This window comes from Acyrthosiphon pisum, chromosome A1 (assembly GCF_005508785.2).
Source record: "Acyrthosiphon pisum isolate AL4f chromosome A1, pea_aphid_22Mar2018_4r6ur, whole genome shotgun sequence".
Lineage (NCBI taxonomy): Eukaryota > Metazoa > Arthropoda > Insecta > Hemiptera > Aphididae > Acyrthosiphon > Acyrthosiphon pisum.
This window is the reverse complement of record NC_042494.1, coordinates 153,204,874-153,220,238: the sequence shown is the minus strand read 5'-3', so window position 1 is coordinate 153,220,238 and position 15,365 is coordinate 153,204,874. Positions and strand designations below refer to the sequence as shown.

The window sequence follows — 15,365 nt, the reverse complement described above, 5'->3', positions numbered from 1 at the left end:
TTTGCTATGTTACGCGTTTGTAAGACGGAGACAACAAATGCGGATGTGGCGTCCTCTTAATTCCTCATAAGTGGCTAAGTGATTACCCGCTGAATTTTTTAGTAGAAAATATAAAAAATATTTTTGAAGCAAAATAGTATTTTTTTCATAAAACATCTTCATAAACATATCTTTGAAGGCAAATATAATCAGAATATTGTCAAAATGTCATGTATCAGATATTGTAAGTTAATACAATGTTGGACCCCGAAATGGAAATTGAGTATTCTTCGAAACGGTCTGGTTACAAAATGTTTGGCGTCGGTTACAAATAGTTACTAAAAGGTCACTAAATGTTGAAATTGGTCCCATATCGATTGGACATAGTCGGGTGGCCAACTTCATGATATACCTACGTTGTACATAGACACAAAATTGAATTATAAAATCAATCATCATTGTAAAAAAATAGGTTGATAGACCGTGTGTGTTTAGAATGGTTTTTTCATACAGAAATATTTATAATTTAATTAACATAATATATTATTTTGTATTTTAAACTCTCAATTTAAGTGCTTTTTTTCTAGACCTTCTTTTTTTGTACAACGGAAATTTTAAATACCTTAATATTTTAGAACTATCAATCTACAACAAATCTAATAAACTTGCAAAACAAATTTGAAAAATATCAATTGTAAACAAAATATAATAATTTGAAAACAAATGGATAAGTAGCCAGCAAATTTTAGGAAATAGTTTAAAAAAACATGATACGATTCACGTTCTAAATATCTACTAAAAAAAATTTCAAAAATGTCAATTTTTACTATAAGGTGAATTTTTTTTTTCGAGGGGAAGGAAGGTCGTAGGAATTTTCATACTAGGCGTGCGAATTCGTGCGAAATACGTGCTAAATTTCTGCAGAAGAAAAATTGCTAAAATGTCAATTTGGACCTCCGGCGAAGGGGGCTGGTGACATGTGTTGCTGCCCTCCCTCATGAATTTTTCGTTTTTCGAGGGGAAGGAAGGTCGTTTGAATTTTCAAACTAGACGTGAGAATTCGTGCGAATTACGTGCTAAGTATGTATATAGTTTGTTTATAGATTTTTCTTTGAGGGGAGGGGGCTGGCAAAACGTACGTTTAAATAATTATCGTGTATAAAAAATGATAATATAAACAACCAGTGACAATGTCATGTATATACGGTCATATTTTTTAAAGTTAAACCAAAAACGATTTGCCTAAAAATTTCCGGTTTTCCTTCATTTTTATTTTGTTTTCCCCAGAGGTTTTGAAAATTATTGGGAATTTTGCAGACCTCCCAAATTCACCAACTAGATTCAATTTCCCACCGTACAAGATACTGTTGAAGAAAATTGAAGCAGGTTTACTGCCCCAAACAGTGACGATAGTCATGGAAAATGAAATGTAAAAAAAAAAATTGTACATCGTTCTAAAATCAATATTATATATTCATAATTCTAATATACTTGAAAATATATTTATATTTTATTTATATTTATATTTATTTATTTTAATTTTATTTCCTTTTGATTGATTGACAATAGTGTTATAATACATTATAATATGTATAAGGAGTAAGGACTAGATCTTTTTATGAAATATAAATATTATATTATAAACATTATTAGTTATTTTAGTTTCTGGGCGGAGCGATGAATGTATAGGTATTGATTTTACGATGATGTGTGTTTTTTTTTGTATCTGTCGTTACCCTTTAGGACAGTAAAAAGTGCTTGGATTTTCTTCAACAGTATCTTTTCTGATAAAGTTGAGAAGATAAGAAAAATGTTGGTACTTTAGGGGGTCAAAAGTAAAATGTTCCATTAGTTAAGTAGCTTTCAAAAGCGCCGTGAAAAACAAAAGAAAAATTAAAGAAAAACGTGAATTTTTACGCAAAATCGATTTTCGACGAAATGAACTTTTATTTTTGGTGTAACTCATGACATACATGAAATGTTGGCATAATGTTTGTATTATAATTTTTTACACACCATAGGTACCATTTTAAAAATATTATTTTGAGCTGTTTACGAACATTTTCAGTTTCCAACTTTTTTAGTTATTTATTCTATAAATATCAATACAATTTTATTTGTTGTGTTAAAAAGCTTGAAAATTTAATAGAAAGATCCTAATATATTGTTTCATAGACAAATGAAAAATATTAGAAATCCTTAGTCACAGTAAGAAGGGCAGTGTGAGGTAGGTGGCAACTTCACGCAACTCATTTTCTATGCAAATAAAAACTTAACAACAACTGTATACATGTTTTGGCTTCCATATTATATTTAATATTAATTATTAATTTGTTTGTTCATGTATTTTGAATTAATTGAAAGTGTGATTTCAGGTTATTTTTTTTTATTTGCAATTCTGACAACATGTTGCTGGTTAAATGTAATATGCTTTGATATTTACTGGATGTTAAGGTATGTAAATTATATTCTTAGATAATATGGTAATAAAATGTGTAAAACAGTAATGTTTATATTTATGCGGTGTTATAAGATTCTAAGCCACACAGTGAGGTATCCTGGATTTTAGAACAGTAGGTCTGCCTTACTTACAAATGGCCACCAACTATAGGTATTACAAAGTCACCCGATGCTCTTGCGATTTACCTTATTAGTTATTTATATCACATTTTGATACCAACATTCAATATAACTATATTACATGAGTCATTATATTGTATCATAACAAATTTTTAAGTAAAATGTAAAAATTACTTACAAGCTGTAGCCTTTAGGTATTATAAATTAATTGTTATTTTTATTTGTCGTATTAAAATTTATATTCAATTAACAAATTTACCTGAAATATTTAAATCGTTTTAAGAAGGTATTATACATATTTATTATTTTATTTCTATACCTACGTATATTTATTTTATTTTTGTTTTCAATGATTTTATTTTCACAAGAGATATAGATGGTGGTTCTAAATTCTAATCCAATGTAAAAGTCAAAAATAATACATTTATAAAATTTATATTTTATAATACCTGCATGAAAATAAAAGTAAAGAACTAGAACATTACAATAATTTTCCGCGCTTTTTCAGTAGATTAAAATGTACTTATTACGTTATCAAAATCAATGGTTTGAGCTATGTTGCTTTCTATACCCAATATGGCCAAATTTTATAGCCGGTCTTCAGTCATAACTCTTGGTTGAGCAATGGCATGTTTTGAGAAGTTTTAGACGGTCAAACTTCTTTCCGCAATGCTGCTCCTATAGACTATAATATAAAAGTACGTATAACTGCATATAATATTTTTAACACATTTTTAATTTAGGTATAACAATTCAACAAACAAAAATACATCAAAATCAGTACGTACCATATTGTACCATATTTACTGTTGGGGATTTTCAAGTATTATCGTATCTACTGGTTATTTATTTCAACATTCGCAAAACGAAACGCTACGGGAACTAGCACTCGATATTGGAGAATATGATTGTGATATTTACGGTGAGTTCACACAATTATTTTAAAATAAATTAATTTAGACATTTTTATTTTCTCAGATTTAAATATTGTAAATTTTAGCTCGGTTTACATTTTAATATTTTATGACCACAATATTACAATGTTATCATAGGCGGTCCCAGGATTTTACTTCAGGTGCAGCACATTTAATTATACATTTAATACAGAATACACAATAATACACATAGATTCCTAGAGACGGATAGGCTAGTCAAGCATTCGAGAAAATGTATTAAGGCTGCTAAAATGTTGTGCTAGTAGGATAAAATGTCCGCAATGCCACAACATTCTTATGACGGCTATATTATAATATACTGTCAACAAATGCGATAAATCCATCATAATTTATCAATATTAATATGTGGCCAATATATTATGGACCGGTATAGAAAAATATTTTTCGAAGGGCCGAGAGTACCTAATCCGCACCCGTACATTCCTATATACCACATACAGACTCACATACACACATACACACACATGTATAATATATTATACCTATAAGTTAAAAAAAAATATAAATTATAATAATGTGTTTTTAAGAATTTATATAGGAAACAAGGTTTTCTGTTTAAATAATAATATAATAAATAATAATAAACTTACAAGTAACGATCTAAAATTCTTAAAAGCATAAACGGCATAAAAGAAAATTGAATTCCATTAATATGTGTGATAATACCAATAAATAGTAACATCGTGATAATACAATACCAATAATATCTATCACGATCTAGAAGAGATCTTCTGTACATTGGATCTGAAGTCTATCTGAGCCTTATCATAAGAACTACGAACTATAACAACTATATTAACCGAATTCTTGATAAGAATAATAAATCGTGAAGTAACAAACATAATATACAAATTATAAAATACCTACCTGAGAAATGAATAATTATATAATAATAACAACCAATAAAAAATTGTGGCTGTTGAAATTTTAAATATCAGTTGCAACACAGGCTCTGCAAACTTCACCTGTAGAACCACCTATGTTTGTAATAAACTGGAATAATATATATTTAATAAAAACCATAAGATATTTCTACTTTGAGAATGTGTAAAATGTAATTAACATTTTGAGTTAGTACCTATACATAGGTATAATACATATTGTATAGCATTGGGTGGACGAGAATATTTGCATTTAAACAAGTAGATATTTGCATAATAAGCTACAGTACATTCCGTTAGAGAATCATCTTAAAATATTTGTAAAAATTATATTTATACGATATTAGGTATAATATTATGGATATTTATTAGCCAATATTGAATATATAATAAATGTATACCATTAAATACTGTTGACTGTTGAGATAAAATTTGGACTGGGCCCAGAATAAAATCACCATAGTATGCATCACAAATAAGTTTTTAAAAAATATACATTAATAATGTGTATTTAAGAAACGATGCTTAATAGTATTAATTGCTTGTTTTAAATATTTGGCTTGAATATTATAATTTTTTGTATGAACTATAATTATACGATTAAAATTCATATACATGAAATTACTTCTTAGTTATAAATTATTATCTATTTATTTAAACAAAAAACAAAAATACATATACCCATAAAAAGATGTTTAATAGATTTTTTATCAAAGAAAAGTATACGTACGTGTCTCCAGTCCCCCACATTAGAATTTTCCAATTTTTTTTTTGGCAAATAATTAGCATGCAATTAGCATGTATTTGCATGCTAGATTTTGTAATTTGCATGAGTTTCAATTAGGCGTGGTATCGAAAAATAGTTGGGGGGGCTGTAGACACGTGTCTCCGACCCCCCACCCATCACAAAAACTTCGTTTCAAATTTTTTTCTACGCCAATATTTAGCATGTAATTAGCATGTATTTGCACGCCTGGCCCCGCAACTCTATCGTAATCCGTTGGTTCACAATACTAATTTTTCTGATTTGCACGTGTCCCCACTCCCCAGGCCCCCCACTTTGGGAAATATTTGGAAATTCAAAATCGTTTCTACGCCAATATTTAGCATGTAATTAGCATCTGTTTTCTCAGCTAGCAATTTGTATATTAAAACTTTTTTTTTAAAACTGTATTATATTTTATAATTTAGATTATAAATCCAAATAGTTGTTAAAATAGGTAATTTTTAATTATACCATCCTTAATGTAAATACGATTTTTCAATTAGATCAAATTATTAAAATTGTTTATATATTTTTAATGTTGTTATGATTAGGGATCAAAATTACCGAAAAAAAAGGTTTTCCGAAAAAAACGGGAAAAAACCCGGTTTTTTTTCGGAAAAATTGAGAAAAATTGGTTTCATTTAAAATTTCCGGAAAAAATGGTTAAACTGGTTTTTTTCCTGAAAAAATTGAAAAATATGGTTTTTTTTCTAAAGAACTGAAAAAGTAATGTATAGTGGAAACAATCTAATAAATAATGATAGTTAATAATCATATTATTACATACATAATATTATATATACCATACCTAACTTAGAGTCTGTAGTGGATAAATCTAGAGGATTCTATACTTGATTTATGAATAATTATAATTTGTAATATTAACAACTAAAATACTAACTATTAAGTATTTACCAATTAATTATTTCTTATTATTTATTGATATTATTTTATATTTAGTATATTTTATTACCAACTCACTATAAGTTCAAAAATATAAAAACTATCAAATAGTTACTAGTCATCACTCACCACTCACCACTCACCAGTCACTGTAATATAATTTATAAACCTATCAGCCAGTTACTATATACCTTATTAGTTATTAATTATTACAAATATAAATAGACAATAGGTATATTATAAGTATACAATTTTTAAAAGGTGATTTATTTTCGGGAAATTACACTCTCCCACATAAATACCAATTTGATATGGAACTACGTTATTTTCAGAACAAATATTGAAATATCCGTATTAATATTTTTAAATTTTAATACAATAATACATTGATAACCGTATTGGCAAATGTGAAATGACAATGACAGGTTTCGTTATCTATTTTTAAAATTATTTTTTTTACATAGATTATTTTAATTTTTAAACGTAAATAAAATTTTTTAATTTTCTGAAAATTCGGTTTTTTTTGGAAATGTATTATTTCAATATTCTCCAATTTTTCCACGTTTTCCGAGGCTCTGGGAAAAAAACCGTTTTTTTCGACATTTTCCCCAATTTTTCCGGAAATTTTCCGGCATTTTGATCCCTAGTTATGATTATATTAAAATTTAAATAACTTTTTATACCTTAGTTTGAACTTTTTAAAATTATTTTTATTACAAAGAAATGGCCTTTTTCTTACATGTTAATAAAAACAAACCTATAATAAAAAATCAACATCTTAAATTGTATAAAATAATAATTCACAATTGACTTTTGTTGTGCTTTTTACGGGAATGGGTTTTTTTTTTGAGATCATCAAATATTTCCCAATTATTTGATGCCCCTCTCTTCACGTATGATTTGTAGTGTCCAACTGAGTTTCACTTTTTCCAGGTATAAAACTTATGACACCTCTAAGCTCAAATGTTCGATTTGCATTGTGTAATATTTGTGGAATTTCACATAGTCTGATTTGTACAATCTTTGCAGCTTCTGTACTATGTTGATGACTCATATTTAAATCATCCTCTAAAATAAAGTTATTAATTAATATAATTTTAAGATAGCACATTGAATTCAATTTTTCAAATAGTTTCAATTTATATGGATCTATCCGTATATACAAGGTGTATCAGATTGACTTGAAAAATAAAATAAAATTTATTGTTTTAATCAATATTAAAAATAAAAAAAAGTTTTAATATGATTTTTAAACGTATAAGTACACATTTTTTTATTTTTTAACCTTTTATATTTAAATCATGGAGTTTATTTTTTGATATTTTTCTCGTTATTTATTTGAATTAATAATTATTTCAAAACGTAATAATGTTTTTCAGACATAAATAAATCTTAAATTATTTATTATCTTTATAATTTTAATTTTTTTTTAATACGTTTAATTTGTATCAGTTTTCCATTTTTTATTTATTAGGTTTTTCTGATATACACTCTATACAGTTTTAATTATATGCAATTATTTTGTGTATTAAAATTTTCTTACCTTCCCAAAATAAAATGTCAAATACAAATTAAATATATAAATAGGTAATAATTAATAAAAACACTATCAAACAAAATTACATTTAGACGTATTATTTGAAAATAAATTAGTACTATTCCACTTTAGGAATATTATATCATAGTTATGCAAATATACGTGTATGCACTTTTGCAATTCCAAGTGTTAAGTGTAGTGATGAGGGGGCTGGGAACACGTGAAAATTAGGAAACGGCATTTTGCGAACCAACGGATGACGATAGAATTGTGGCCCACAACTTGTGGGGCCAGGTGTGCAAAAAAATGCTAATATTACACGAAAAAAGGGGAATCAAATTGTTGGGAAATATTTGATGAACTCAAAAAAAAAAACCCCCATTCAGTAATATCGACTAATCTTTTAGACATGCATATGTTCATTGACATTTTATTTTGGGAAGGTAAGAAAAAAGTTTTAATATACAAATCGCTAGCTGAGAAAACAGATGCTAATTACATGCTAAATATTGCCGTAGAAACGATTTTGAATTTCCAAATATTTCCCAAAGTGGGGGGCCTGGGGACACGTGCAAATCAGAAAAATGAGTATTGCGAACCAACGGATTACGATAGAGTTGCGGGGCCATGCGTGCAAATATATGCTAATTACATGCTAAATATTGGCGTAGAAAAAAATTTTAAACGAAATTTTTGTGATGGGTGGGGGGTCGGGGACACGTGTCTACAGCCCCCCCACCTATTTTTCGTTACCACGCCTAATTGAAACTCATGCAAATTACAAAATTTAGCATGCAAATACATGCTAATTGCATGCTAATTATTTGCCAAAAAAAAATTGGAAAATTCTAATGTGGGGGGCTGGAGACACGTACGTGAAAAGTATTATATATCTACCTAAATTGTTACCAACAATTCTAAAATATTAATTTAATTTTGATTAAAAATATTTGTTATTTAGATATTATATTTGCAATAGCCATGTTTACATTATTTACTTATTTTAATGGTTTTGAAAATAAACGTTTGTTGGATTCATATATAGGGATAACAATTTTAATCGACGGTATAAGTGTTTGTATAAAGTTTAACATTTTCCGATGTAACTTTAAATGAACATCGGCGCCACTGGTTTTCTGTATGAAATTTGTATTTTGCATGGTTATAAACTTAGAATTATATAATTATTCTTTTATATTTAATATTTTTTTCCAGAACTCTATCACTACGGAACAATAATTTTCTTATGGATACCCACCTGTGGTATGCTGACTGCCAATTTAGTTTTGTTCTTACTTACTGCTATTTATTGTTCGAGGATTAAATCTGAACTCCAAAAATTCAGACAAACCGATTCAAAAACAGAAATATTTCTTGTTTACAAAGAGAGGTAAGATTACAAAAGGGTATTATCGATTTACATAGGGCACATACTTAATATAGTCTGTTAATTACTTTTTGTACCTACATATTATTCATTATTTAAAACTCCTAAATTATAAATATAGTTGATATGGTGGCCTACTTCAAGTATTTATCAATTTCTTCATCATTTATATATTTTATTGTAGTACCTAATACCTATATATTTAATAAACTAGTAAGCTTTATAATTTGTTTGCTGTATACGTCAACTGTGACATTTTAAACTTAATGTAGGGGCACTTAAATTAATTTACTATGCTGTAGACATTAATCTCTGTAAAGTAAATCAAAATATAAGTGATAAGAGTCTAATAATATGAAGATAAAGAAAAATGTACATATTTAACTTGAATTATAGTACAAAGTATTATATAGGTAATATCATACGTCGTTACCAATTAGTCTAAAAGTTTGATAAATTTAAAATTAGTACTTTCTGTATTTTCAACTAGTTAATATAAATCTTCTAAACAATTTTTGATTTGTTGGTCAAAAATTATTTAAAAACTTTTAATTTGACTTGAAATAACTTTTAATTTTTATTTTTTGACAGATTTGTAATGAGCATTAAACTATTTTTGGTTTTTGGAATCCCATTTCTTTTTTCGATGCTATGTGTATTATTCCGAATTGAAGGGATCATAAAGACGATTATAGCTAGAATTTACTTTTCACAAGGAATTTTTATATTTATTATATTTGTGGCCAAGCGAAAAGTTATTATGGACTTGCTGAAAAAGTTTAGACGTTCAACGGTTCACAGTGATGTGACACAAAGTAACACTATCTCTAGGTCGTCATAAAAGTGGCACTGGGCAGTGTTCATAAAAATTATAATGATTTCTAAATACACTATGAATATACTATAAGTAGATATTATTATATTATATAATATTAAGACTCTAGTCCCTAAGGCTTAAAAAAATCATTATTTTTGTGTCTTTAAATATTATGTTTTTGTTGCTGTTTACTTTTTATTATTTGTAATAAATGAAAATGTATTTTTTACACAAATAGACTACAATTATAATATTGTTACCTACTTTAATTAATATGTTCACTATTATGAAATCGAAAACCAGTTATAACATAAGGCATAATGAATAATTATCATTTACCTTATTATCTACTCTACGAATGAATATTGTTTACGATGTACCTACGATATACTTATATAGGTACAGTACCCATCGCCCGTAGGCAGTGTTCGGATTAGATAAGTATTTTTTTATCTAGATAAAGATAAAGATAATGCAACTCAAATGTATCTAGATAGAGATAAAAGATAACTTAACTCATATATATCTATAGATAAAGATAAAGATAAATACTTATTTATCTAGATAAAAAAAAAGATACAATAATTTTTTAAATGGTTATATATTTTGGTATATTTTAGTTGGGCACTAGGAACATAATAATAATAATGATACAAATAAAAATCATAAACTTCGTTTGAGAATCTGTATAAATATTTAAAAATTTAGTACAATTTCGCGATTTTTATCAATAAAAAATGTATCTAGATGAATTTATTTAGATTAGTAAAAAAATTATCTAAGATGAACGTTTAGATACCTTGTAACTATTTATCTAGATAAGATAAAAGATGAACAAATAATTATCTAGATAAGTCCGAACACTGCCCGTAAGCTAAAAAAAAAACGTAGGTACATACTGGGTGTCAGAGTCGTGACGCGATAGTAGTTTGTAAGGACATTCTAAGGGTTCTATCACTGGATGGCCTCCCTTATTTTGACATTCTTATTATATTATACTGGTGTACATACCACATTTACTTATTGTGTTTTTTAATATAGATTGTAAATTTTCAAAAAAAAAAAGGACATTCTATCATACGGTGGTAAAAAAAAAATACAATAAATAAATGTATGGATTATGGCAATATTATTTTTACGTTATTACGGTATTAATATTTATACCATGTCCCCGGCACGCGTGATAAACATTTAGAGTTTAAAACCTAGGGTTATCGTTTGTGCTACGTTCGTGAAGAAGGCACACCTAAATATTACAATTGTTTTAAAATCTATGCTATTATTTTACAAGTTATTTGTAAGTATTTGAAAGTTCAAACTATCACTGTGAAACAAAAAAATTAAAAGGTGTAACAACTTCACGAAGTCAATCTATTTTAACTCAGAACTTTGAAATCATTGCAGTATCAAACAAAAGCTAATGATAAGAAAAAATTTTCAAGTCCATTTTTAGAATTCGCAAGTAACTCGGGTGGCCAGTAAGAACTGTTATAGTCACGAAGTTAGCCCACCCAAGTTGTCCTAAAACTTTGAAAATGGCACCCAACTATTGAAATTTGTAAACGTAATTTTAACGGAAAGTGATGATCAAAAATAATTTAATACCGCAGAACAACACATAACGAATAACAAAATATAGGTATGTATATTAACCAAAACATATCGCAAAACGTAATTTATAGGGGGAAAAAAAATTCATAAATATAAAACAAAAATCAAATCAGCTACATCAAAGATAGTGTAATCTCCTACATGGACATTTTTACCTGAAAAAAAAATAGGGTTAATCTTACACTCCAACATTTTAATGGAAATTTTTAACACACGATTTTGGATTTGAAAAGCTCAAAATGCTAAAAATAATAATTTGAAAATAATAATATATATTATTATACATATATATATTTATAGATAAAATACAAACACTCGGTTAATGATTTATTTTAATTTGATTATTGTTAAAGTTTTTATTGATATATAATAGGTAACTGAATTGATTTTTGTGTAATATTTATATACGAGACAGATATCTTATTTTTAATGTCGAAAAGACAAAGACATTTTTATCTACTGATTACTATTTTAACATAATTTTGATATTTTTACTTATATACGTTATTATTATTATTTAATGATGTCCCGATAATTATTGTGCTGTAGAAGTATAGAGTAGGTATATAGACTTATTTTGTATTCACTCTTTACATTGTCTACACTGTAGTCTGTACTACTGAAGTCCTCTTGTGAGTGTTAAAGTATACTGTTATGGGTACATCCGTTTTAGTTATATTAGCTTAATATTAACTAATAACTTAATCATGGGTAGAACAATTTCTAACCCAGTACCGAAAATGTACTTTAAGTTTAACATTACTACGAATGCCCAATTGCAAACTGTGTTAACTCCATTCGGACAGGAAATCACTCTGATAATTTGGAAATCTGTAAAATTATTTCATAATAGTAAATATCTTTTACTTTTAAAAGAAAAATAGAGATTGAATAATGTGGTTGTTTCAATTCTACGGTTCCAAAAGTAAGTAGGTACCTAGTTTATAATATTATTGAAATATTTTATATATTTTATCTAGGTAAGTACCTACTATTTATGTAATGTTATGTTTTTATAATATTATAATATGAAGTTAGTACGTTAATTCAACGATGATTTATTTCAAATGTATCTAGATATCCGAAACAATTCTATCTTTTACATGATAAAAATACTAAAATTCAGGGCTTGCTGAGATACCTACCAACATACCTATTTTATTATTTTTACCTATTTTAGAAACAAACGATTGGGCCACTTGATAGTATGATTATTAATGCTAAAAAGACATTATCAACAATTTAACCAGGGACTGGAACCGTACCGAAATTGACCGGTTTTGGACCGAAACCTTTTGAAAATCTTGGGACCAAAACCTGACCGGAACCCTGAAATACATTTTTTTAGGAACCGAAACCTATATTTTGATGTAGAGGTTTTTACGGTTTTTTTGGTTTTTTTTCGGTTCCAAAATCCAATAGATATTTTATCTATGGTGTAAGTAGATAATAACTAATTACTTGTTATAATAAATAATTATAGAATTGTAGTTAATCTATAAAATTAGGGCTTGCTGAGATACCTACCAACATACCTATTTTATTATTTTTACCTATTTTAGAAACAAAAGATTAGGCCACTTGATAGTATGATTATTATTGCAAAAAATACATTATCAACAATTTAACGAACAAAAATGAATTGTATATTGTGTAGGTACAACTAGTGACAATTAGTGGAAGACCTTTTGAACTCTTGGACGATATTGGGCTTAAATTGATAATTGACCCTTTATTATATGCTATATAGGTGGAAGTAAGCATTATTTTATTCAATATCAGGTCACAATTTTAAGTTTGTTTAAGGTTTCTTCTTGGCTCACCAAGAATAATGGGACGAGACAGTTCTTAGATCAGGGGGTTGTGGAGATAGTATTGTTATACTAATATAACTATGAAAGTATAGATTATAAATTCGAATAAAAAATAATGATATATTATAATTATTTAACCAACATACAGGCTATAATGAATAAAACCAATATAAAATGTCTGGACTCACAAACCATCTCCGCTCAGAATCGTTTTTCTTATACAATGATATTATATCATTGAATTCAAGTTTAATACAATCCATTATACATTGACCCATTTGAGTTGCAGTTCAGCAGAGCGACATCCGGTAACCCACTTTTTATAGTTTATTGCTTATAAATTTTGAAGTTATTGTAGTTATACTCATATGGTTGTAAATATAACTAGCTATTACATAGTAATGTCTGTAAGTTTTTACTGTGGGTACCTATCAAGTATTTAAAACTATCTGTTAAATTTATTGGCCACAGACAATTTAAAACCTATAGGCTATAATAAATAGTAAATACATATTATTAATAGGTAAAACTATTTAAATTATAAATACGAATAAAACAACATAATATCAATTATTTACAACACTTGTTAGTTTTTTATGAAACTATGTAGGTACTATACATTGAAGAGAATGTTTAATTCAAATTATTTTATTTTATGGTATCTGGCTACACGTTTAATTAATATTTATAGATTTCAGGATTTACTCTAGAAATATAAGAAACCGTGTGAAGGAATATGCAGATTAGATGGTAAAAGTATTAAGCTAGATGTCTACAAAAGGTTGGTTTCATTGACGGTTGATTTTACTACGAGACTAAATCGATCAATTATTGGTGTATATTTACAATTCATTAAAGATGTTAAAAATAGTTTAAGTTAAAAATTGTGACATTAGGAATTACCAAGCCTTGTTTAAGGGGGGGGCAGAGGAGGCCATGGCCCCCGGGCCTTGATAATTAGAATTTATTTAGGGGCCTCTGATTTGTCCATTACTTTTTTCATTATAGATTATATAAGACTACATAAATCACCTAAAAATAATTGATGATTATTTAGCTAGGAAAAAAGCTTGTAAATTATAATTTATAAATAAAGTGATACATTATTCATTATTTATTGCTATATACCTAATATCTATATATTATATTATTATAACAGATACCTAATAGTAAATAATATACAATGTGTTCCAGGGAGAAGATACTGGCCAACACCATATGAAAGTATACCAAAAATGATGAAGAAATACTCTTCAAAGATTAAGTCTAACTTTTTTATTTTTTTAGATACAGGCAATTAACTTTTTTTTTATCAAAACCATGCGTATCATGCATTTGTTTATGTATCTTAAAAACGTTTCAACATTTATACGTCATTTTATTTTTATTTTAAAACTATTTAATTGTCCTATATCAACTAACTAACAGAATTAAACAAGAAATGTGCTTATTATTTTTATTAAATTAAAAAAGTAGAAAAAAGTAGACAAAAATTAGTATTTTTAAAAGGAAATTGTGCATTATTCCAAATAATATATTACTTAGTATGGGTTTTTTGTTTTTTTTATTTTTTACTGAATTATACTGAATAATGCCTAGAATGTCTTGAAAGTTTGGTATTTATAATATCTACTGTTAATCGTCAAAATCTTAGTTTCAGGAATAACTCTAGAAATATATGAAACCATGTGAAGGAATATGCAGATGAGATGGTAAACTGTATTAAGCTAGATGTCTACAAAAGGTTTGTTTCATTGACGGCTGATTCTTCTGCGAGACTAAATCGATCAATTATTGGTGTAAATGTACAATTCATTAAAGATGATAAGTTAAAAATTGTGACATTATGAATGACAGAATTAAACGAAAAACATATGTCTGAGTACCTTCTTAAAAAAAGTGGTAAAGAAATAATCTTGTTTGTTGACAAAATGTGTTCTTAAAAATTGTAACAAAATGCTATTAATTTAGCTTTTTAGTTGATAAATATTATAAAGACGTATATAATACACTGGAATATACTTGTCGGTTATCAATATTATACGTCTTTAAAATATTCATCAACTAAAAAGCGTTCGTTTTGTATAACATGTGACGATTTTAAATTAGTTTTTCTAAAGCTAATTAAGTGTAG

General features: G+C 27.1%; 1 protein-coding gene across 2 annotated transcripts in view; it reads left to right on the top strand.

Moving 5' to 3' along the window:
- LOC100163140 (G-protein coupled receptor Mth) overlaps positions 1-15,344 on the top strand; it is a 26,021-nt gene extending 10,677 nt beyond the window's left edge. Inside the window, exons 3-6 of one of the 2 annotated variants that reach the window (XM_016803076.2) lie at positions 2,355-2,433; positions 3,303-3,481; positions 8,818-8,992; positions 14,426-15,344. In XM_016803076.2, coding sequence (XP_016658565.1) covers positions 2,355-2,433; positions 3,303-3,481; positions 8,818-8,992; positions 14,426-14,453 — 461 coding nt within the window. In that variant the 3' untranslated portion in view covers positions 14,454-15,344. Of the gene's footprint in view, positions 1-2,354; positions 2,434-3,302; positions 3,482-8,817; positions 8,993-9,580; positions 10,042-14,425 lie in introns of those variants that run through there. The other variant, XM_016803075.2, reaches the window with a different exon arrangement.
- The last annotated feature ends 21 nt before the right edge of the window (positions 15,345-15,365 follow it).